The sequence below is a fragment of the Rhinichthys klamathensis genome, unplaced genomic scaffold (assembly GCF_029890125.1).
Source record: "Rhinichthys klamathensis goyatoka isolate OS25496 unplaced genomic scaffold, OSU_Roscu_1.1 h1tg000099l_1, whole genome shotgun sequence".
NCBI classification, from domain to species: domain Eukaryota; kingdom Metazoa; phylum Chordata; class Actinopteri; order Cypriniformes; family Leuciscidae; genus Rhinichthys; species Rhinichthys klamathensis.
Genome location: NW_026606638.1, coordinates 1,924,803 through 1,950,281, shown reverse-complemented (window position 1 = coordinate 1,950,281; position 25,479 = coordinate 1,924,803). Strand labels below are relative to the sequence as shown.

At 36.2% G+C, this 25,479-nt stretch overlaps 3 protein-coding genes across 4 annotated transcripts; 2 read left to right on the top strand and 1 right to left on the bottom strand.

The window, feature by feature from the left end:
• Positions 1-6,459: 6,459 nt before the first annotated feature.
• slc31a1 (solute carrier family 31 member 1) lies at positions 6,460-15,259 on the top strand. The gene is given in 7 exon segments (XM_056252952.1): positions 6,460-6,652; positions 7,525-7,560; positions 8,417-8,553; positions 8,764-8,836; positions 12,133-12,301; positions 15,015-15,160; positions 15,163-15,259. Coding segments are annotated over 7 exon segments (762 nt in total). The 5' UTR covers positions 6,460-6,519; the 3' UTR covers positions 15,231-15,259.
• A 1,942-nt stretch (positions 15,260-17,201) lies between these two features.
• Positions 17,202-18,250, bottom strand: cdc26 (cell division cycle 26 homolog). Its single transcript, XM_056252878.1, has 2 exons — positions 18,142-18,250; positions 17,202-17,584 (listed from the first exon to the last, which is right to left on the bottom strand). Exons 1-2 carry the CDS (start codon positions 18,220-18,222, stop codon positions 17,399-17,401), a joined length of 267 nt encoding a protein of 88 aa, XP_056108853.1. The 5' UTR covers positions 18,223-18,250; the 3' UTR covers positions 17,202-17,398.
• Positions 18,251-19,147: 897 nt separating this feature from the next.
• Positions 19,148-25,469, top strand: prpf4 (PRP4 pre-mRNA processing factor 4 homolog (yeast)). Of its 2 annotated transcripts, none has more exons than XM_056252950.1 (14): positions 19,148-19,280; positions 19,726-19,930; positions 20,839-21,025; positions 22,174-22,261; positions 22,356-22,435; positions 22,551-22,644; positions 22,753-22,847; positions 23,338-23,396; positions 23,516-23,639; positions 23,725-23,814; positions 23,954-24,076; positions 24,369-24,476; positions 24,575-24,693; positions 24,971-25,469. In XM_056252950.1, exons 2-14 carry the CDS (start codon positions 19,765-19,767, stop codon positions 25,162-25,164), a joined length of 1,527 nt encoding a protein of 508 aa, XP_056108925.1. In that variant the 5' UTR covers positions 19,148-19,280; positions 19,726-19,764; the 3' UTR covers positions 25,165-25,469. The 2 variants fall into 2 exon arrangements, with proteins under 2 accessions (XP_056108925.1, XP_056108924.1); XM_056252949.1 differs by having other exon boundaries at positions 19,148-19,298; positions 19,731-19,930.
• The last annotated feature ends 10 nt before the right edge of the window (positions 25,470-25,479 follow it).

The following is a 25,479-nucleotide window of genomic DNA, read 5'->3' as shown; positions in this document are numbered from 1 at the left end:
TGAGCCGCAAAACCACCCTTGCAACTTTGGGCCGGCCTCAGTCAGTGTTAGGAAGTATCGTATGATATCAGGTCTCGCGAGGTAACGAATTGCTTTACGGCAAAAAAACAGATCTGATAAAATTCTGATAAAATTAGCATCAAACAGAAATAACCCGGCGCCGTATACATGTGGTGTTCGAGGCGCACATACAATACAGACTGCCGACAGTTAAACAGGGCGCGCGCAGCTCTTAAAGGGGCCATACCTTATTTCCACTCGTTACAGCGTCCATCCTACTGAACAGGTACCGGTGTACAGGGGGAGGGGATCCGGCCTTGAGTGCGAGCCATCTCTGCGTGAGTGCTATTCACGACAGTACAAGTACTCCACAGCGACTCTAGGGGTCGTTGTTTGACAAAAACGGAATTCCTACTTAGTGCTGCTTTAAAATGCCCAGGGCCAGGGGGTTATAAGATTTTATTAATGTACATTACCTTTTCAGTTCTAGAAATATATCTCATATATCATGTTTTTCAAGACTGTGGGAACCCTGAATCTTCAAAGTAAAAACAGTTGTTGAGGGGTGAATTAAAATAAGAATTATTTTTAGCTTATTCTAATGCTTGACTTGATTCAAATGATTTGAAGTAATCTCTTGCTGAGTTGAGAACCACTGATGTAAATGCATTCAATGAAAGTGAATGGGGACTGAAGCTGTGAATTTCCAAAATGCATAAAAGCGCCATATAAGCACCGTAAAAGTAGTTCATATGACACACAGTATTCAGTATTGTTGCTTTTTGATAGCTTAGCCTTTGTGTAAAGAACAGAGCGAAATTTAATCTTGACATCCAAATAGCAGCTTGCACATTCTTCTAAACTTCTCTTGTTTTCACTGGAAGGAAAAATTGTCCTTTGACATCATTGTTAGATAATCATTGTGTCCTTTTTGACAGAATGGCTTGAGTAATGATGAAAAACTAACAGAGAGCTGCACAACTATTTTAGACTACAATGGGGAAAAAATCAAATTACTTCTGTATGACTTGCTTTTGTTCCTGGAAACAACTCTTTTTTTTTTTTCTTTTTTTTTAGAGGAAGTTAGTATCAAACGTAAGGGAAGGAAGGCCACAGGATTCAAAATGTGTGTTTATTTGTAGGTTGATTGTTTTGCTGAACCAGAAAACCAGGTATTGTAACCCGGCAACCTGTTGGATGAGGTCCTATGCCATATTTCCTCTGCATTTTCTGGGATGTAGACGAAGTAGTATGTCTTAATAAGCTTTAATAATGCCACACATCTATTGGGCGAAAAAAAGTTTTTTAACATGTTGATTTAAAAAAAATTGTATAATATGACTTGTGTTTGTTTGCTTGGTTTTATTGTATTTATATGATATTTGTATTTTTGTAATTACATTTTTTTGCCATGAAAATGGCATAAATAAAACGATCTATCTATCATCTATTGGGCAAAATGTATCTTAGGTTTTACCTCTCTTAGGAGTTACTCTTGTGCAAACGGGTGTAAAGTACTTTGATTTGGATCTGTGTAAGTGCACTAGCAGGTCAGGGTAACACAACACTATACCTCGTTGTCTGTGTGACTGTGACTCTTTCAGATAAAAGCATCTAAAATGTCTCTCTTAGACTGTCTGTCTTTAGGCTGGCTCCCCCAGTGTAAAGTGACTTATTTCACTGATAAAGACAGGCCTATTGTGCGACTTTATTTTCAGCTGGCTAAAGTTGGTAATAATTTGGATAGAGTATGTAAGCAACTGGGCTTCAAAAACACCCAGAGCTTGACATTTAAACAAATATATAAATGATTCAACTCTTGTGTGATTATGATACTTATCAGGCCTATTAAAAAAAGTCAAGGTCAAATGATGGTTTGGTTTACAACTGAACTATATTGCAATATGGTTTGAGTGTGTCGTCATACTGGTGTCCATGTTGGATTCTTAAATAGACGGCTTTTACACAACTGAAATGTGTTAGTTTCACTCTCAACTTAGTTATTCTCAAATGAATGTGTGCCATCAAAGTTTTGTTTCATTTTGATTTTAATCTCTGGCATTAAAGCTCAAACCAGTTTTCACTCTGATGCATTTTGTTACTATGTAGTCAGGTCTGAAATCCTCTTATGGTAAATCTCACAAAGAAATGTCCAGGTCATGTTTCACAAACTTTTTTTTTTTCCATTTAAATTATATTTCCCCTTCTTTCTCATTACTGTAATATGAAAAATATGAGATACAACATTATTGATATCTTGATGTATTTTTAAATTAAAATCATAAATCAAATTCACAAAAAAAAAATGCTAAAATGAAATACCGTAATATATTTTTTAAACATTACAATAAGTTTAGCTATTACAGTAGTTGTAATGAAAATGTCACAATGCAAAAAAATCATAATGGTCCTAAAAATAAGCTCTATTTTCTCAGTATGAAGTCGGGATGAAATGTACGGAGTCCCTTAAGGGACATGGTGGTGAAAATAGTGAAATAGAGCAAAAACAGTAGACCGTTGAGAGAGGGTATTCATTGATGTCACTTTCCCGCTCCCTCAGCTGGACTGAGTGGCAAAACGTCCTGCAACATGACTGGGTTTAATAGTGGAAACTGTGAAAACTAGAGGAAAGTAGACGATTATCTTCTTAAATTAAAGCCAGTTGGACTCGACATTGTTCCTTAGAACATACTAAAGAACCAGGGGGACTTTAATATATTTTGTAGAAACTTTTAAAGTTATCTGGATAACTGTTAGCTGTTACCGTCAGGCAAGACGATACAAACTTAATTTGTAAGGAAAACTGTGCTTGTCTAACATTATTCATCTTAATGGATGTTTTTAATAAACGCTGACAAACGCTTTACAGTTAGGCTATACATAATGTAAGATGGTAAATATTTCATTCATGAGTTGTCAATACATTATATAACCTAGGGTGTAAGTTTACCCCAAAATCCAACATATCTGACACAGAACGATAACTGCAAATGCACATTTCTCTGCCTGGATTCCATTTGATTCACTTTTCTGTAGCTTTCAGCAGTAAAAACATCAGATTGCTTGTTGAATCTATTTGAGCATAGTCAATCGTGAAGTTCTTTCCCATTCTAGATGTGTTTTTTGATATTGCTTAACTGTATTATTTGTAATATTAAAATTAAGAACTCAATCAGGAGATTTTTTTGCCCCCATACCTCGAATTTTTGGGGCATTTTAATGCCCCAAGCCCCCCATTTATTTGTGACCCTGCTTATGATAATACAAATTTACTCCAGTTCAGATCTGCCTAAACCAAACAAAACCAACATTCAACATTAGACCTGTTTGCTGTTGTGAAATTTTGAAATGCACTATATGAGCCAACTGTTGTTGAGTTGCTCTTTGTACCTCATCTTTACCTCTGCACTGAAGCTGGTATGTTATACTACTAATGCTGTTGAACACTTCATGTTGCCCCCTTCACATTCATTTGCGTAGTTTCCTGTTTTATGACCTGATGAGAAGTTAATTGGGTCTAAAACATCATAACGATCAGTAATGATTGACCAAATCCTCGTCCATTATTCATGCACTCAGCGTTGAAAAGGTCATTGATATAATCACTTTTTACATAATGATTAATGCTTTAAAAAGTTAGTATAATTACCATTGAAATGAAAATATTTAACACTCAGGCAGTTTCTCATTTTTTGTGATCTTTTTCTCACACCCCTCCCTTTTCCCCCCATAATTTGTCTGCTATTTATATTTATGGAAGCAAGCACATAGCTCTCAATTGAAGTCCTAACAGTTCAACATTGTAAAAAGCTGTTCTTTGAACATCAATAAAGTTAAATCACTCACGTACTTTTCATAACTCAAGCAGAGGTTTGCACTGAGTTCTCATTGTGACTGTTGAGGACTTATCCTGGCCATATTTTGCGCAAAGAAATTAAAACCTATTATTAGGACCATTAACATTTTTTGCGTTGTGACTTTAGACCAATTTTCTTTAAAAAAATTTCCGCTGTTATGTTATCAAGAGAAAATGTTTTGCTGTCTTTGCCTGTTTGCATTCATTTGGCGTTTTACAAGTAAAATTGTGTCATTACATCATCCTAAAAAAACAAAAACGTTGAACTGGTGTATCTCAACCCTCCCCACAAAAAAAATTTGATACATTGAAAAATCTTTGGAATGTAGATTTCGTTAGGCAGTTTCGTTGTGTATGATGCCTATATAGATGTAACACAAGAGTAAATGATACCAAGAAATTGATAGCAGTAAGATATGTGGACACGTCATGTGCCAATGTGTCAATTTTTTTTCCAAACTAGTTTTTACTAATTTAAAATATCGACATTACAATTTATGTTCAACATAAAAAGATCTGTCTATGCGTGCAAAACTGTATCAGCAGCATTTCCATCAAGCTAAATCAGTCAAATGTTTTATCTGTTTAACCAATATATTAAATCCAATATAGTTTTGATTAGACATTTTTGGTCACTACATAATTCCCATACTTCATTCTAAAAAGTAATTTAGGGGTCCTGATACCACAACTTAAATAAATGCATTGTTGCAAGTAAAAAACGAATTTATTGATTTAATTAGGCCTAAATCTTTTGAGTTCTGTTGACGCTCGCGATGTTTTCAGCCTATATGAGGACATTCATACGTGCACTTCATCTACACAGCCGCTCTGAGAGTCACTTTAGAAGCATTTTAGCTTGATTTGAGAAAAACTATCGTCATATCAAAAAAACACAGAGAGACTCAAAGGTCTACATGGCAACCTGTCAAAATAAAAGGTTGGTTTAACCTTTGAAGAAAGTTTTGCTTAAATCATTAGGCCTACATTTTAAATAAATTGGTCATTACAATTTAAACCATTAAAAAAAAACATTTCATAGCTCTCTTAAAATGTCATTTATTTTAAAATTTTAATACATTAGTATTAAATTGTATACGTTTCATGATTTCAATTAATTACACGTTTTTGATTACTAAAATTTTATTTAACCATTAAAATGGGAGTCCAGAAAAATGAAAACAAAATAAAACTGAATTTGGAATGTGGGGAATTTTTTTTTTTTTTTTTTTTTTTAAATGAAAATTTCATAGGGCTCTACAAACCAGCTTTTTGGTGCATTACCACCACCTTCTGCTCCGTATGGTGTGACATCACGTACCAATATCAATCCTTGGGCTGACACGTGAGAAATGTACTTAATGGAAAAAGATGCACCCGCTCTTGACACCTGGTTTTGTTATAGTTTTATATAGTTATATGGTTTTATGCTATGTTTTTTTTTTTTTTTTTGGAACAGTTGTTGAATAAACAATTGAACTGACAAATTCTGCCTGTCTATATTTGATTGACAGTTTTATTGATCACTGAGATCACACATTGACTTGGAATGAAGTATAAAAATAAAACATTTTATAAAATAAAAAAATAAAAAAATGGCTTACATGTAGTAAACTACTTTTGCCATATCGCTGTAGCTTAGCTTGCTACATTTCCCAGGGTGGTAGCTTCAGTGTAGTGAAGCTACATTTAATGTAGAGTAACTGCTAGCTTAGCTCACTACATTTTCTAAGTAGCTTGCCCAACACTGCTTAATATTGTGTGTAATTTCAACTTAAATTTCTTCGTTATTTATTTTTATTTTTAAGTTGTCGTAACTTAATAAAATTCTTGATAGCTTTGGAAATTTGTCAGTGGATTCTAGTTCCCAGCATGCGTTGCATAGGACTGGATAAGGAAAATAAATGTTGAAGTTAAGTGTAATTTTATTTGTATTTAAGTAAAGGGAAGGTCCTGTTAGTGTTTATTGCTGTTATGTTTGACTTTTAAAAGAGTTTATTTTATGTTGAAGTTCATTTAGCTAAAAATGGAGGTACATGAAGGTAAACACTACATTGATATTTACTTGCTAAACAAGTTGCATTTATGTAACTTATAAGTTACATACTAAATATGTAACATGCTGTGGCATTTAACTAAAAAATAAGATGTGATAAGATGAATTGGTTCCAGGGCTGGAACTCATGTAGTTAACTTTTTTGATTAATCAAATTTTTACAAATTATTAAGTTCCTCTAACTCAATGTAGTTTGTTGGTCGAATGTAATTTTATTCATAGTTGTTATAACTCAAAAAGATTGAGGCAAAGTGTTGCATTTTTTTGAGTCAACATTTTTTCAGTGTTCTATTTGTGTTGTTAAAATAGTGTTTGATGATTGTTGTTAAAAAATGTGGAAAATAGTCATAATACAGAATGAGTAGGTTGTGCGAAGTTTTAACTGGCACTATAAATAGTGAGCAATAGTGGATGAAGACAAACGTTTTTTCAGGCACCAGGCTTTGTGGGTGTGGATAAAACCTTGTGATTGGATTAATGGTAGAAGAGGGAAATGAAAGGCAGATGAGGTCACATGACAAGTGTGACCATGCACACACTATAGTCCTACTGCTGGTCCTGAACACTATCACTTTCGGGCTGCACTTTACACGCTCACTGCACCTGTATGTCAGAGGATAGCAAGAAGGAAGGACTGACAGGAATTACTTGCACATTTTTGTGGTTCACTTCCCACACAAAAAGATACTTTAATAAGGAACAAAGGAAGCCAACTGAGAGAGTTGACAGATTTTGCTTGGGTGAGTTATTTCTTTGAAAATTCACCATTGGACATCATTTAAAAAATATATATTTTGGATTTGTCAGTCATATTATTTGTACCAAAAAATGTAATGGCAGAAACAAATGAATGCAATATTTAGTTAATATTTTGTCGTGTTTACAAGCTATCCACGGTATCTCAAACGGTAATACCATAATACCATGGTACTAAATAATGTTCTATATAAAATACCATGCTAGTATTTATTCACATAGTAATTTAAAGAATATAAAAAATAGTACTACCAAGATACATGTCCATAAAAAAAATTGGTTGTAGTAGTACCGTGTACTACCAAAAGCCGGTATCAGGCTGTAAGTTCAGTCACATGATGTGTTTTACTTTCTTGACAACAGTGCACATTGTCTGGCCTCCCAGATTATGAAGACAGGATTCAAGCAGACATTTATTTTCTGAGTGTACTTTGTGACTTGTTTTTTTCCTCTCTTTCAATGCTCCTCAGTTGACCTCGTTTGGTCTTTAAATCTGATCTGGATCTGAGGGAAAATTACATTCCAGACTTGTAGAAGACTAGCCAAGTGTCTGTTAAAGGCAAACAAGAACACGCTGACTAATGGTCAGTGCAGATAGTGTAGGTAATCATCTTCATTAGTCTGATGTGTGTCTTGTACAGTCATCTCTGATGTGTGTTTTATCCCTGAGGCTGTCCCAAACCTTTAGGAAAGCATGTTTGCTGGTCAAATGGGAAAAGTAATTGTTTTATAGAGGCATGTATTAGATTATCTGGACGACGTTGTCTAAGTGAATAGCCTGGGGTTGTTGGGACATTCGATTAGTGAAGGTCTTTTGTATCTGTTATTCCTTTCTCAGCATTTGATCTCTTTTCAGGAATTGAAAATAACCAGGGGCTTCACTTAATACACAGTAAGTGACCCTGAAAAGTATCTTGGTGTTTATATATATATAACTTTTGTTTATCTTTGAAAACACAAATGGAGATATTTTTAATGAAACTTTTGAGATTTCTGACCCTAAATATAAAGTTCCTCGTATAAAATGATTGTGCCTCCTCAGAAAACCACTCGATTCGTATGGATTACTTTTACGACGTCTTTCTGAAGCGTTAAAGTTTTAGTGGAATGGACTTTCAGTGGAGGGACCGAAATCTCTCAGGTTTCAGTAAAAAATCTTTATTTGTGTTTCAAAGATGAACAAAAGTCTTACGGGTTTGAACGACACAGTAAATGGTGACAGAATTTCCATTTTTGGGTGAACTATCCCTTTAATATATCCACTAAATGTCACTGATGCACAAGTTAATTAAAAGTCTTTACAAAAGTGGCTCAGAAAAGTGAAGTTAGTTCTGAGAAAACCGGGATTTCTTTTCTTTTTTTTTGCAGATTCAGTTTGGTTTGATATTTTGTTTATAATGCAGTGACATTATATACATAATATTTACAAGTGTCTAAATACTTTTTACTTCCTCTGCTACTGTAGGCTATTTTTGGCTACTTGTTTGAACCTGTTGATCAGGATCCTATAGATTATCCTTACGATTGATTTCATAGTATCAAGCTTTCATTTATCCCTGAACGTACCAGCTGGAAAGCTACTTTCATGATCCAGGAACACTTGAAATGTTTGTTTAACTCGGCTAAAGATGTTCTGCTCCTTGCTTTTTCATTTAGCAGAATAGTCATTTCATATTCTGAAAACTGTTTTATTTGATTTGATTATACTTGAATCTGTAAGAATGGTTTGTACTCTGATCTCTCCCCAGCACCTCTGTGCAGTAAGAGAAGTATGTCACATCCACACGCTGATCATGCGGACCATAGCATGGCACCGGATAGCACACACTCTCATGGGGACCATACGACGCCCGACGCAGGTCATGGGCAACACACGATGATGATGGTGAGACAACCTGGAATTCATTAAGCCTGAGTGTTAGTATATCAGTTCAGTTGATAAAAATCCAGATGTATAAAACATGTGATCATGTTATCATCATTTGAAGCTGTTGTTCAACGGAAGTAAGACTGCTTCTGCATGTTATTAGAATTGTTTTATTCATTATGGGCAAAGATAGGTTGACATAAATTCTTTGGTTCATTATACTTTCAGCAAATGACCTTCTACTTTGGCTACAAAAATGTGGAGCTGCTATTCGCTGGACTGGTCATCAACACCCCAGCAGGTAAGATGCTCTTTTTTTCTTTTTTTTCTTTTTTTATAATTGGTGAAATTTTGAAATGGCCGTTAATAAACTAACATATTAATCGTTAACTACTTGTGAATATAAAATAAATTGTAATGAATATACTTATGAATTGGTCCTATCATTTTTCCCCAAATTCCATTTTATTTTCCCCAAATTCAATGTTTCTGTTGTAATGAATTAACAAAATTTGAATGATCAAAGAATTATGTCTAATAATGCCCTATGGAATGTTAACTTTTTTCTGGATTCTGTGTTTTATGATTTAATACAAAGATAGTATCAATGAACAGTGGTAATCAAATAAATGCATAGAACTTTAACAATTTAATGAATCTTTTAAAATGTAATCAAATGAAATTTGAAGCTTTCCTTTAAGTTCTTCACAACAGAGGTTAAAGGGATAGTTCTCCCAAAAATGAAAATTAGCCCATGATTTACTCACCCTGAAGCCATCCTAGGTGTATATGACATTCAGTGTAAGAAAAATATCCATATTTAAAACTTTATCGACTAAAATAACTTTCCGGCAGACGGCCTACGCAAGTCGACTCACGCCAAAAGAGTAACTCTTGAACTTGACGCACAACGTAATGACGAACGCGGTTGCCCAGCCGTGTTTGTTTGAACCGTGAGAGGCGTCAAAGCTTACGCTATTCCTTCATCATACATCGTCAAGTGTTACTCTTTTGGTGTAAGTTGACTTGCGTAGGCCGTCTGCCGGAAGCTAGTTATTTTAGTCGATAAAGTTTTAAATGTGAATATTTTTCTTACACGAACGCATCGCTTCACTTCAGAAGACCTTTATTAACCGGCCGGAGCCGTTTCGAGCACATTTATCACGGATGGATGAACTTTGATGGACTTAAAAAAAATAAAAAAAATAAAAAAAAAACCATTGACTCCCATTATAAGGCTTGGAAGAGCCAGGTCATTTTTTAATATATCTCTGATTGTAGGTGAGTAAATCATGGGCTAATTTTAATTTTTGGGTGAACTATCCCTTTAACTGTTTAAGTTAAGAGGATGAAAAATTGTGGTATTCCTTAAAGGGATAGTCCACTTTTTTTTGGGAAATAGTCTCATTTTACAACTCCCCCAGAGTTAAACTGTTGAGTTTTACCGTTTTTGAATCCATTCAGCCGATCTCCGGTTCTGACCGTACCACTTTTAGCATAGCTTAGCATACATCATTGAAGTGGACAAGACCATTAGCATTTCTAAAAAAAAAATGACCAAAGAGTTGCGATATTTTTCCTATTTAAAACTTGACTCTTCTGTAGTTACATCGTGCACTAAGACCGACGGAAAATGTAAAGTTGCGATTTTCTAGGCTGATATGGCTAGGAACTATACTCTCATTCCTGCGTAATAATCAAGAAACTTTACTGCCGTACCATGAGTGTAGCAGGCGTAATGATATGACGCAGCGCCTGAAAATAGGCTACCGTCCGTCAACACAACGGAACTATTTTCAGGCGCTGCGTCATATCATTACGCCTGCTGCTCTCATGGAATAGTTCACAAAAAAAAAAAAGTCATCATTTACCCACCCTCATGTTGTTACAAACAATGACTTGCGTTCTTCTGTGGAACATAAGGGAAATTTCATTCACTGGAAGTCAGTGGGCTCTAATCTTGTTTGGTTCACAATGTTCTTCAAAATATCGATTTTTGGAATAGTAAATGATGACAGATGTTTATTTTTGTGTGGACTATCCTTTTTTTGGGCTCTTCACACTGGCAGCAATTTGCAGTGACAAAACAATAATGAAGTTATCCAGTTTAATTCGCATTTTCGTGGCAACATTTTATGCAAATTACCATTGACTTGATGCGCCAATTGAAAGTTTAAATCAACAGTACAGTGACTTGCTGACCTCCATTGAACCACTTTCACTGTAGAGATGACCTGAAACTAGATATTGAAATAAAAACAAAACGTGTTACTGGTTGTTCTTTCAATGTCATAAGATACCCTCTTAGTGTTGAGGGTAAGTGTACTGGTTGTACAGGTTTTACTAGATTGCACTAGTTTTATCAAGCTGAATCATCTTAATTATGAGAACAAAACAGAATATTTTGTAACCAGGAAGTCTAGATTACACTGAGATTGTAAGATGAAGTAACAAACAATGTACTGTAAGGTTTCTTATGTGTTCAGAGGAACATGAACTTCATTTTTTTTTTTTTTTTTATGTTCTCTGAGGTCCACTTATAATGTTATCAATAATTTTACACCAAAAAAAATCCTAATTTAGAAGTAATAAGCTATTTTCTATCCTGTATTGATACTCCGTTTTGATGGACGTTTCGCGTTCAAGACTTGGAAGTAAACGCCCACTTATATGATTAACAGTTTTGCATATTGAAATCATTTTCAGCGTCCCATTACACGTGTGCAATTGTTTAAAAAAAATTACGATGTTGAAAAATATCTTGTTAAATATTTGCCAACAATGTGAAACATCAATGCGTATTACATATATGTTTAAATCTTGGTTGTGGCAAATATTGTTGAAGTACTTGGAGTTTCCAGTTATCTGATAATCCAACGCATTAACCCTATAAATGCCGAAGCAAAGGAAAGAACAGCAAATCACAACTATTCAGTTTGACTGCGACGCTACAGTATAAATACTCAGAGCATATCAAACCCTGTATCAGATAAAGCAATAGGGACACATGGTAAAAAAACACTTTTAGTCACACTTGTGTGTTGCGGCATTATCGGATCCAATAACCCATAGTTGTCACGGCATTATCTTTTATTTTCAGTCTCCCTGAAAAAACTGCCTTGTTTAAAAAAACGAATCCACAGTAAAATGAAACGAAATACTGATGTGATCTGACTGGACCTTCATTCAAAATAAAGTTCATCCACACTTTCTTAATGTTAGGATCACAAAGATAGCAATGCAATGCGTTTTCTCACAACTTGGCACTTCAAAAGGTCTTGTAATCAGAGGCATCTCTATCATTTTGTTGCTGGATCTTGTGTTTTTGTCTCATATTTTCTACGACATGGCATGTGCGAATTGGTGGGCGGGGCTAAAGCGGCAACGATGTAGAAATGGGTGTTGATCATCTCCTGTAGAGGCGGTTTTTCATCGCACTATGACGTAATAATGTGAAGTGATATTCAATATTCAAATCTGTTTTTGGACTAACGAGGAACTTTGGAGATCTTTGGAGACCTCTTAAATGTCAAGATCAAGGAACAATTGATTTCTCAATTCCTGACCCCTTTAACCTTTCTTCATCCTCGTCTTTAGAGATGGTAGGTGCTTGCATTGGTGTTCTCTTGCTGGCTATGCTCTACGAGGGCCTGAAGATCGGCCGTGAGGTCCTGTTGAGAAGGAATCAGGTGAACGTGCGCTACAACTCTATGCCAGTCCCAGGAGCCGATGGCACCGTTCTCATGGAGACACATAAAACAGTCGGGTCAGTGAAATGAGTACTCATGTTTTCAGGAGGTCTGCGCAGGTGTCAAAGTCAATGATCAGAGTAATCAGAGCCTTAGTGCTCAATTCCGATTTATTGCTCGGATCCGATTTTTTTTTTTTTTTTGTATAGCTGTTCACATTGTTGTTTTAAATGTGGCCAATATCACATTCTAGTGCGAAAAGATCATGGTCTGACCTGCATGTGTAAAAGAACTATGAAAAGAAAACACATACACCACTGTCATATGGAAGTAAACACCAAAGACATTAAAGCGATTGCACGTTTATTTATAGTGTGATCTGCCGCCGAATCCAGCGAATTTATGCGCAAGCAATATAAAAAACAAAGACGAGGATACGAAAAATAGAGAGCAGAGTTGTTAAAGGGATAGTTCACTTTGAAATAAATTTTTGTTATGTTTTAGCTTACCTCAAGGGCATCCAAGATGTAGGTGTCTTTGTTTCCGCAGTAGTTTCAATTTTGATATTTTTAGGTCAAACCGTTCTTGTCTGTCAGTCATATAATGCAGGTCTATGGTCACCACCTCAAAGAGCATGCACAGAGAAGTCCAAATTAAACATGATTTAATGACTCGTAAATGTAAGTACACATTGATGGCCTAAGACACGAAACGAGCGGTTTGTGTGAGAAAACGAACAGTATTTATATCGTTTTTACCTCTTGTAAACACAGCCACGTCCAAGTGATCTGAGGGCGCGGGCGCTTCGGTCTTTTCCGGCAAGCGCCGCAAGTGATCTCTCGCGCGTGTACGTCACTCATTGTTTACACAGAACAGAGATTGTAGGTAAGACGGCTAATTAAAATGGTACTAATTTGCGCTTATCCGGGATGTTTAAACCGTCGTAAAAGAAAACAATTGTTGTGGCTTTTCCTTTCCAACAAACATTATCACTGAGTAAGAGACACTCTGAGTCCAATTTAATAGTTTATAAAATATTTATTCTCTTGCAAGAGAGATCTTCGTCACCAATACACATTCGTGAGTCAGTGAGGAGAGATAAAGAGAAGCAGTGTCTGTCTTTTTTATATCTTGTGTCCTCCAAGGCCTTATTTCTGCCCTCCCCTCACAGGAGAGATATACTTTGTTTTTTCCCTATTTCTCCCTGGCCCTGAGAGGTAAATGCCCCCTTAACCCTTTAGGCTATAACGTACAAATGCACTCAAGATGACCCCTTGTCCACCTGCTTTTCCTTACCTCCACTGACTCCCAACCACAGTAAATTATCATCCAAAGGCCCCATATCACTACATTCGTGAGAACAGATGAGGCCATCATTAGGAATCACTGAAATCAGAGTAATAATAGAAAAATTCCATAACACAATTTAAAATAAAATAAAACAATTGTATGAGTGACGTACACGCGCGAGAGATCACTTCCGGCGCTTTCCGGCATCAGATCACTTGGACGTGGCTGTGTTTACAAGAGGTAAAAACGATATAAATACTGTTCATTTTCTCACACAAACCGCTCGTTTCGTGTCTTAGGCCATCAATGTGCACTTACATTTACGAGTCATTAAATCATGTTTAATTTGGACTTCTCTGTGCATGCTCTTTGAGGTGGTGACCATAGACCTGCATTATATGACTGACAGACAAGAACGGTTTGACCTAAAAATATAAAAATTGAAACTACTGCGGAAACAAAGACACCTACATCTTGGATGCCCTTGAGGTAAGCTAAAACATACCAAAAATTAATTCCAAAGTTAACTATCCCTTTAAACATTTATGATACGAGCCCTCATGTTTTGCTTGTATAGAGAGCTATCACTGTAATACTTCTGAGCTCTGACATCACTGTCCTTCCACTGACTGCCTTTCGCAACTGGCTTGATAACTTCGGGTATGTACAATCTTTGAAGTGACTCCCATGAGCGCAGAATTGTGACGAATGTTGATCTAGAGGGACGTAAAAGTCGCATGAATTCCGATATGACTTCTCAGCCTGAGTTCGCATTGCAAAACATCTGACCTGTATCAGATTTAGTACCACATATTGAAGTGGCACAAATCGGAAAATCGGAATCCTGTTCACACTCTGCTGGTCATGAGAAAAACAGAGACACGTGAGCGGATTTGGGCCACATTTACCTGCAGTCTGAACAGTTTACTATCTTATTGAACCTTCCTGGTCTTATTCTGAATGATTCATCAGTGCACAATAATGTTTGTCTTCATAATCTTTTATAAAATTTCAAGTTATCAGATGTGCCCTTTTCAAGTCTCCATTATGATATGGAATGGCCCATTTGCACATTCTAAACGATCCTGATTCAACACCCTACGCGTTTCACTTGAATTACATATGACATAATGAATTTTAAATGGGTTGCAAATGCAATTTCATGTTTGTTAGCCAGTGCTATTGAGTTTTCTGAGGACAGGCTAGCGCCTCCTTGCGCCACTGTTTGAAAACCCCTGGTTTGCAGACCTCTATCTCTGAGTGAAAACACTGTTTTTAGAAGTATTTTTCTTTCATCATCGTTGTTTGTATGACGACGAGGTCAGTAAAAATCAGCCTTTAGCCTGTTTACACTGATTTAATCATCCCTTGTATCTATTCATTACCACACGAGTGACCTCTAAGAGGTAAACATGCATTTTCGTGGGTTTCTTCACACTGATGACCTGACATTTGTAATCCCATAATAAGGTCAACACCTGGTTCTGTTCTCTTCACCAGCCAGAAGATGATGAGTCTCCCACACTTCATCCAGACGCTTCTTCACATCATCCAAGTGGTGGTCAGTTACTTCCTCATGCTGGTGTTCATGACGTACAACGGTTACCTGTGCATAGCAGTGGCGTTGGGCGCTGGCTTCGGCTACTTCCTGTTCAGCTGGAAGAAGGCAGTAGTGGTGGATATTACAGAACACTGTCATTAACCTCTCTTGTATAAAAACCTCAAAAAACACCCACTGTACAATCACAGCAAATCTATGTGTTTAGAGAACTGTATGATTTAATAGTTCTTGGTAAATATTGGCCAAGTAGCTCTGTTCATTTTAAAGCTCTATTTTGATTTGATTTTGATACAATTTAGCCCCATATTTCATATCCCAAATGCTCATCGCCACCAATCCCGGTCATTTCCTCTGTAATGTTGAGATATGTGTGCACAGCCTAAAGGTCGCAGTCACATTCATAAACATAAAGAGCAAAAAGGTCCGTTGTCAGTAGTGTAGCCATGTATGAAGCTCAGCTCGCACAGAAGTCACTTTCAAACCGAGCAGTGACCAGTGTGAACCCTTTGCGAAATCTGCGTGCGGAAATCTTTTGCCCTTATGAACAATTTTCCAATCATTGAAATGGATTGATTTCGAATGCAAAAATTCCCTGAACAATGAAAATTTACCGTTGTTCAGTGAATTTTTCCAGTCATTTTAATAGGAATCCATTTGATCTGGAATTTTGCACAAGGGAAAAAGATTTCCATCCAGATTTCACAATGGATTCCAAGATTTTCACCCGAATTCACCACATTGGCCAACAGAAAGCCAATTGGTTTGAAAGACTTCTTTGCGAGTGGTGCTTCATGCATCACTATTCTATTGACCATAGACTTTTGCCAGTGAAATTTTACTAATGTGACTGTGCCTTAAATGTGACCAGACCTTAACAGTCTACCTCCACATCGTACTGAGATTCACGGGTTACCTTGTTCATTAGAATCACATCTGTTATCCACATCTCTTGATGCGATAGAGCCTTATTAAACCCTTTGCCTTAAACGAGGGAACACACACACCCAAGAGGTGTGACCGTAGACTCTAAAATCCAAACAGGATCTGGACCCAATAGACAAATAACTCTAGTGGTTGGAGGGTGTTTTTTTTTTCTTTCTTTTTTTGGAGGTTGTTATGGCCAAGTGTTTCACATCAATGAAACTACCGTTAATAATCAGTGACCATTGTTTAGACATAAACACTGGACTGAATGATGTTTGCACAAGAAAGAGAGGTTTTGGGACTCGGAGTTTGAAGTCGAACTTTGCTCCCTTTGGAGTGCTTTTAAGTAAATATGGGGAGATTGGTGAAAAATAAATTATATCTGATGCCAGTGTCACCGATTTCATTTTATAATTTATATTTGTAACACTCAACTATGACCGTGTACTTGATATCAATGTTTTCTAGCAATCTTTATGTAGAACCTTTTACGTTGACATCTTTTAAATAAAACATTGTGGCACATTTGTGATGTTGAGCTAATCATGAGCTGTTAAACATATTAAGGTCATCGCTCTGATAGTTACTGGGTCCCAGAATGTGATTTTTATGTCAAAATTGATGATAGTTATGCTCCTTAATTTGAAAGGGGTGTGCCTTTACATGCGGGACCCAATGTCAAGTGCCCAGACATTAAAGTGTATGAATTGCTTGTGAAAACAAAAGGCTGGATCCGAAGGATTTCTTACTGACAAAATCACAAAACCACATATTTTAAACCAGTAAGCATGTGGGTTTTTGTTTGTTTGTTTTTTAGTTAAAAGCAGAAAAAAGAAAATATTCACATCATATTTTTGCAGCAGGTGCCACTCTGTAGATTTGACTATCTGGGCTTAGTCCTATTGCAATTTTATTTTAATAACAAAATAAGTTTGCATTGTCTTAGATGGGGAAAAACTACAAGCTTAAGGGTAGGAGGATTCAACTTTGTTTCCAGTGCTGTCGCAGTGTTAACATTTCTTAGGCTGTTTACAGTTCAGTCACGTCTGTAGAGTTTGAAATATACACAGTACTGTAATCATGAAGTAAATGATGAATAAATATTATATGATTTCAAAGATAATTGTTGTGACCACCTCATTTATAAACCAACCTGGTTTTAATTTTCGGCTCAGTTGTGAAATGAAAGACGTGAAAAGATACCCATTTCTCCGTTCAACTAGCAGACTTTATTTACTCAGAAAAATAATCCTTTGAAATCAGTTGTCACAAACACAGTTAACCAAACCCAAAATGCATGTGCTTTCAGTCTATTTCAGGTCAGTCAAGATCAAAACAATGTGTGTGAGTGTTGCAGATTCTCAAGACCTTATTGTCCATTTTTCGGGTTTGCAAATTGTCAAAACTGAAGGTTTCCAAAAAGTGATGGTAATGTGTTTGGCTTTGGGTGGGGTTTGTATCCGATTCGCTCGTGGATCATCTGCTCCCTGGTTTTCCCGTCCGTGCCGCCACCTGATGCACCGCTCATCTCACTGGATGTGGCTACACCAACTACATCCACCTCATCCCTCTGTTTCTTCCGGCTCTGGACAGACATGGAAAAGTATTGTGGAGATCATAAAAGCAAGATTAATCCTTACTTGCACTTGACCATGCTGGTATAACCCGTTTGTTCCAGCAAGGATGGTTGGGATACGATTAAGGATCTGATGTGTTAAATTAGGGAAGACGATTTGTTCCAGAAACATTTTTTGTTATGCTGGATAAAAGTCTCTATACAATCCTGACAGTAATCACTAAGTTAAGTGGTCTAAATGTATATATATCGTCTGTTAAAGGAGTAGGACCATAAAATATCCATAAATATCCACTATTGTGTTCTGTGGAGCTGAAATCGGTATTTGTTTCAGTGTAATGAATTACATACTGTTATTTTCATGTTTATTAGTGTGATGCTGCTCTGAAACAATTGGTGTTGTACAGAGGGCTATATAAATAATTGTTGCTTGACTTTGATGTAAAACGAATTTATCTCTTGGTTGTTTTAATGTGCTTTTATGTACAGTACAGTAATTTGTATAAAAAGCATACGGATACAGACAAGTACTAATTTAAGTTACTGGATGATCATTAAGATTTTACCTCCAGCTCTTTCTTCACACTTTCAAACTCCTCCGTGTCATCCAGCTTGAGCTCAAGGCGCGTGGGTTTCCTGCGCAGCATCTTCACATCACCGGGTTGACGTTGCCAGGAAACATACACTGTTATTGTGGATAAAATGTTGTGTGTTATGAGTCCTGAAAACAAACACACACACATTAGCCTATATATGTATATAGTTTAGCTATGTGCTCAACTTTTGTTGACATGTTTTGAGGAAATTACTATCACTAAGCAGATGTGTACAAGATTGACATTTGTATACATAATACATACTTGAATGAATATTAGTATTTGATGTTTAACATCGTTGAAAAGCGCATATAATGTCAATTCAGTGAATCGACTTCTGCTGCAGACACATAACCATCTTGTTTAGCAGCTACATGCTAATTAGACCAATAGCTTTAAACTCTGTGTCTTATACAGCCACAAAAAAACAGGATAATGAACCATGAAGACTGTTGTTAACTTTAGTGAACATGACAGATCAACGACAAACAATTCAAACTGAAAGATAGGACTTGTTCACATCACAACACTTACCGCAATCACACTTGCTTGCTTTCAAAGAATGTTCAGAAGGGGATCATGGGAAATGTAGTTAAAGCGCACAGGACGGGAAAAAAGGATAGAACTCCGTGGAACGATGGTGTGTGGGTGGGATGGGGTGTTGATATATTACTTTTTTATTTATTTATTACTGTTTACATTTAGTTGAAAAGCCCATAATAAGGAATCTGATGGCAGGTTATGTGACAACTTACACCATATAGTAATATACACGTTTATGTACGCTCATTTAATCTTCATGTGTTCACTGTGTTTCACTAAAAAAGCATGAAAACTAATCAACGTAATAAACTAGTGTTTCCAGTTCCACCATAGACTGTATAAAACTCAGTTTCTCCACTCGTGTGGACTGACATATATATATCAGTCGCTAGATGTCACTGTTTATTCACGGTAAAGACAAGAGTAAAACAGGCGGATATGACGGAAATACTGTGCGCCGGATAGCCCGCGTTGTCTGGTCGTGTTTGAAGACAGTACACATTAGATTTCATAAAAACAAACTGTTTTTAAAGGACAATATTTGTGCGTTTGTGAAAGCATAAAGGGTGAGTGAAGAGTTGGATGTGTTTATTTTGCATTAATTTCTCAAGTTTTAGATTAAATGTGTTTTTCTATGAATACCCTGCAAAAAGTTCTGTGGTACAGTGATGTATCATATGGTTCATGTTAAGTTACTTAATGATTGCCGTATTCAAATACTATGGTGTTTACGCGGTACTTCAAAGTAATTCAAAGAATATCACGGTAATACCACATTACGTTTTTGATAGTTTAGGAGTACAAGTTATTCAGCCTTTAAATAATACCTAACGTTAATATGTCCTATCTTTTGTTGAGTGTGTGTATGACCCATTTAATTATAATATTTTGATGATATTGCATTTGTCAGCAACCAAAGTAAAGGTAAGGTTGGTTGGTATGACGTATTATTGTCTGTATCTTATTTGTAATGCATGATATGGTGTCTCAATAATTATGCCTCTGTTTCAGATCAGGTATTCTGTGATTGCCAGACAAATATTTGAAACAATGTCGGATGAAGACGAAGTTCCAATTGTGAAAAGGGCCAGAATCTTCTATGGAAGCCTTGAAGAAAAGGAGAAGGAGCGTCTTAGTCGTCTTAGTCGTGATGGAACATCTACCAAAGATGCTGTTAAAGCTGGCATTGATTCTGGACATATTAATATCTCCAGTGGTAAGATTGATATTTCAAAGCAGCTCTGTTCTGGATAGTGAATGTTTGGACAATCAAACTCAACCCTCAAACCACTAAAATCTTGAAAAGTCGACTATCATATTTGATGCATACATTTCCAAGGCCTCTAATTAATCAACATGATCAAAACAGTCGTACACCTTCTACTACATGCCTTCCCCTGTGATTGATAGTTCATACTTTTTTAGCATGTAAAAGGCCTTTTAGTGTGTAATCCTAAAATGTCCACTTTTAAGTCTTGTTACATGTCTTTATATTATAATTTAAAAATGAACATTTACTGAACTAATGCACCTTAAGTTTACTTGATTATTCATACATCATGTTTTAGAAAAATCATGTTTAAATGTGAGCGTCAAATCTGATACATCAGGCTTTTGAGGTATGTTTATGTGTTCATCTCTCCATCAACATGGTCTTGGGTTGCATTATATGTTTTTTTCCCCACAAAATAAAATTAAACACTTAAATTTCATCTTCCTAAGACATATTATTGGGAGATATAGTGTGACGACTGATATTTATATGCAGTTAATGCATATAGATGCATAATGCATAAAGTAGTCTGCTGTACTTTTATAAAGATCTCTTTGATTTACAAGAAGTTATCAGAATTTCATTTTATTTTTTTCCTCCTCAAGTGTGAGTTCTATGTTTTCATTATATCATAGGATATGAGCCATAAAAGCCGGATCTATCAAACATGATACAGAACATAAATCGCATGTGCAAACTTTTTTTAGGTTCTCTTTTATGTTTTGTCTGAAGGTTCCATTAAAAAAGTTTTATTTAAGTCAAGCTTTACAGGGTTGTTATCTGACTGTGGCGGGAAGGGAAGTTTGTTTGCTCTTTACTAGTGTGATTTATTTCTTTTTTTCTCTCCTCAGGTGAGTCCATGGAGATGGAGGAGCGCGTGAGTGAGCGTCAGGCTGAAGTGCTGGCAGAGTTTGAGCGCAGAAAAAGAGCCAGACAAATCACAGTCTCCACTGATGATGTGGAGGTCAAGGCCTGCCTCCGAGCTCTTGGCGAGCCAATCACGCTGTTCGGGGAGGGGCCTGCGGACAGACGGGAGAGGTGGGGGACCTTTGTATAAAGCTCTGCTGCTTATTCTTCCTAAGAAGAACTTCCCTCTTAGACAGGAAGACCAGACATTAAATCATCTGACATACAATCAAAAAAAGTGGTGATTAGCCATTTTGCGCGTCGTTTGCATAATACAACAGTTTAAGGGGTGGTCAGTCACACTACACTTTTTGTTTCATTTACTTCCATTCATACGGATGTGAATGGGTCAGACCGCAAACGCAAGCTCATGTGAAAAGTTCTGCTTTTTGCTGCTTTCCAAAGTGGAAGTTTGGTGAATTCTGCGAATTCGTTTCACTTGAAGATGTGACCAGTAGAAAATCGGTACGTCACAGCGTGACCTCTTGGCTGAATAAAAAAAACAACTATATTTTTGCATTAAAGTCAGGTAGATTGTATATTTTTTACATTTTGAATGTATTACTATTTGTTAAATGTTGAATTCATGTTTATTATAAAAAGACGCGTCAGAGCATGACGTCATATCACAACCGTTACAGTGTCAAAGTCTAGTCTGACCTCGGCTTAGTGGGGAATGTTCGCTATTTGGAGAAATTAATTATGTCATTAATATCACTTATGTTTACAAATACTGCATTTATTTTATTAGAATAAAGTAAAAACAATAATATTGTGAAATATGATTACAATTGAATGTAAAATATATTTTAAGATGCCATTTATTCCTGTGATGAATTTTCAGCAACTTTACTCCAGTCTTCAGTGTCACATGAACATGATTTTTTTTTTTTTTATCACACTTTTCTCACACTTTTTTTTCACACAGTTGTGCTGCTTAATATTTTTGTGGAAACCATGATCATTTTTTTTTTGTAACATTATAAATGTCTTTACTGTCACTTTTGATCATTTTAATTCATCCTTGGTGAATAAAAGGTTTTTTTTTTTTTTTTTTTTTTTTTTTTTTTTTTTTTAATCATACTGACCTCAAACGTTTGGACTTTAGTGCGCTACTACTGCGTGTTGTTTTTAACATTACATACACCTTGTCCAAAATGACAGAAGAAACTACTTGAAATCACTTTTAACATCCGTACTGACAGGCATGTCTGAAAATCAATCCAGTTTTATTTGGAGTTCAGGGTTTTTTTTATGTTTCCACTGTTTATTTTCCTCAGATTGAGGAACGTTCTTTCAGTAGTTGGTCCTGATGCCTTGAAGAAATCAAAGAAAGAGGATGACAAATCTAAACGCTCTCAAGATGAGGTAGGAACATTCCACTTTCAAAATAGACTATAAAAAGATTTGAATGTCAAATGGAAGGTGATTAAAGGTATAAATATGCATGTGTTTTGTGCAGTATCAGCAGACATGGTACCATGAAGGACCTTCATCTCTGAAGGAGGCACGTCTTTGGTTAGCCAAGTATTCACTGCCCAGGTAAACACGGGATAGATATTTTACAGTAACATCTAATAATATAAATAAAAATGCAACCAAATGTCATTAATTGTGTATTTTAAACATTTTAAATTGATTTTGTTTGGTTCTCCAGAGCAGTGCAAAGGTTAGATGATGCAAGAGCCCAAAGAGAGATTCCAGAGTCTACAAGAACAGTTAAACAACAAGAGCTTCACAAGAACCTCCGGGTACGACAGCATACCAAGTGGAAAAAGACACAGGCTTTATGATGTGTTGTAGTTTTCTGTCTCTTTTAATGCTGTATAGAATTATTAAAATTGTTTTGTTTTATTTAGAATGTGAATAACTTCTGCAGTCAAATTGGTGATGACCGTCCAATATCTCACTGCCAGTTTAGCCCCAACTCTAAGCTGCTTGTGACGGCATCATGGTATGTGTTCATTTTCTTTATTAACTTTTATATATTATTTTATTTTTTAATGCATTCTTCACAAAAATATTTTTAGAAGGTTATTTAGATGTTTTATATAAAATATATTTTAACAGTTTTTAGGAAGCATCAATTTTATACTTTACTTTCGCAAATTTTGTATAATCCAATTAGGATTATTAACAAGGAGTCCTACAACAGGAAGGTGTAGCACATACACAACTGCTATCATAGAGTCAGTCTTAAATTACATGAAGAGACTGAGAAATCCATAGAAAAACTGTGGCAACTTCTCCAAGATGCTTAGAACAACCTACCTTTACCTCACTTAATCTAAATTTAGGCACTTCCTGTATTTTTGATGTTTTACAAAATAAATGAGTTTTTGCTTATCAGCTAACTTCTATTAACTAAATCAAATAAATATTTAATGTTTCAAAGATTTTAAAAGATGCAATTTTTGTACCAAGTATGTCTGTCTTTGTTGTAGGAGTGGCTTGTGTAAATTGTGGAAAGTTCCAGATTGTACGCTAATTCGCACATTAAGAGGTAAATATAACAAATATGCTCTGTAGTGTTTATTCTTGAAGTCTGTCGTTGTCATACTTTTTCATTTCGCTCTTACAATGCAACATTGGATTAATTGATGGTGAACTCTTCTTTCTCAGGTCACATTACCAACGTGGGAGCGATTAGCTTTCACCCTCAAGCCACACTCACACTTGAGGAGTCGGATGTCAATATGGCCTCCTGTGCTGTCGATGGATCCGTTAAGCTGTGGAGTTTAGACAGGTGTGGATTATTAGTATTACTTGCATTTTCTTTCTCAGTTTCTGGAGTAAATCTTTGTAACATTCACCTGTACATATATCTGTAGTGATGAGCCAATAGCAGACATTGAGGGGCACTCTATGAGGGTGGCTCGGGTGGCCTGGCATCCCTCTGGACGGTTTTTGGGCACAACTTGGTATGATTTTTCTTTCTTTTTTCAGTTTTAATATAGTTTTTTTATTAGGTAAAAGCAAATTAGAGTTGTGAATATTGCTGTTGGGCTACATCTTTTGTCATATATTTAACAGAATAAGTATATTTTGTTTTTCTTAAAGCTATGATAACTCATGGAGACTTTGGGATCTTGAGGTCCAAGAAGAAATTCTGCATCAGGAGGGTCACAGTAAAGGTGTCCATGACCTGCACTTCCACCCAGACGGCTCTCTGGCAGGAACTGGGTAAGGGTCTTGCACTGAACCCTGAGGCACTCCACTGTTTTTGTATAGGAATAGGCGCAACCCTCTATCTATACAGCTACTTTGATGCTCATGATTATGAGTCCAAGCATATATGGTTTAAGGCCAAATAACAAAAAAAAACATTTTAATCCTTTGTTTATGGTTCCTCACACTTGCGATATTTGCTTTACTAGAGCCCGGACCAATTTTTGCGTTTGATTGATTGAATAGGATGTGTTATATTTGGCTGTGGAGCTCATTGTTGTATTCATTTCATTTGTCAATGCTACAGTGGTTTGGATTCATTTGCCCGTGTCTGGGACCTTCGGACTGGTCGTTGCATCATGTTCCTGGAGGGCCACCTCAAAGAGATCTACAGCCTCAATTTCTCACCAAATGGGTGAGAAAAAGAAAGAACATATTTGGAAGATGTACTAAAGCCGTTTACTGTTATTGGATCTTAATTTGATAATTAACCCGGAAATCTTCCTTTTGTAGCTTTCATGTGGCAACAGGAAGTGGCGATAACACCTGTAAAGTGTGGGACCTTCGTCAAAGAAGGTGTATATACACAATCCCTGCCCATCAGAACCTCGTGTCCTCAGTCAAGTTCCAACGTAAGTATTCGTCAAAAGGAGATTTTTCAGTCATTTAGGGATGATTCACTCACAAATAAAAATGGTCATTTACTCACCCCTCTTGTCGGCAACCTCAGTCCCCAAAATGAAAGAAAAAAAACACACTGAATTTTCACATTTACAAGTTTTGGGTGAATAAATCTTTTGTCTTTCCCTATAGGTCTACCTTCTGTGTAGTGAATGAGTCTTCATTCACCTTGATTGAATTTGTGACATTTTTGGAGTGTCAATATTAACAGGGTCTCTTCCTTTTTAGCTAACGATGGCCATTATTTGCTGACTGGTGCATATGACAACACAGCAAAAGTGTGGACCCATCCTGGCTGGTCACCTCTGAAGACTCTGGCGGGGCATGAGGGGAAGGTCATGGGACTGGACCTTTCACCTGACGGACAGCTCATTGCAACCTGCTCTTATGACCGAACCTTCAAACTCTGGATGGCAGAATGAGATTCTCTTCCTCTTGATATATTTTCATTTTACATTTTAGTTATACTGGCTTTTATTTTTTACGTTTATTTTTTTAAAGAGCTGGAAAACAACACAGGAAATATTTAAACTGGAAGCTGATTGACCGTTTGGTTCAATTCATCAAATCATGAATACAAACAAATGTTTCCCATAGTTTGAGTTGTGTTGTAACAATCATCTGTTATTCTATTGGATTGTCTAAGATCTGAAATCCAGTCTGTCCATTCTTCCATCTTTATCATATTAAAAGTATGTCCATACATCCTCGTCCATTTTGAACACAAGTCCACGCTG

What these genes read in the sequence shown, in the direction of transcription:
- prpf4 (XM_056252949.1), top strand. An exon ending in AGCTTCACAAGAACCTCCGG is followed by an intron (nt 22,645 to 22,752) that starts GTACGACAGCAT and finishes TGTTTTATTTAG; the next exon opens with AATGTGAATAACTTCTGCAG. An exon ending in AAGCTGTGGAGTTTAGACAG is followed by an intron (nt 23,640 to 23,724) that starts GTGTGGATTATT and finishes ATATATCTGTAG; the next exon opens with TGATGAGCCAATAGCAGACA.
- cdc26 (XM_056252878.1), bottom strand. Translation starts at nt 18,222, where the DNA reads ATGCTGCGCAGGAAACCCACGCGCCTTGAGCTCAAGCTGGATGACACG. An exon ending in GTGTGAAGAAAGAGCTGGAG is followed by an intron (nt 17,585 to 18,141) that starts GTAAAATCTTAA and finishes ATGTCTGTCCAG; the next exon opens with AGCCGGAAGAAACAGAGGGA.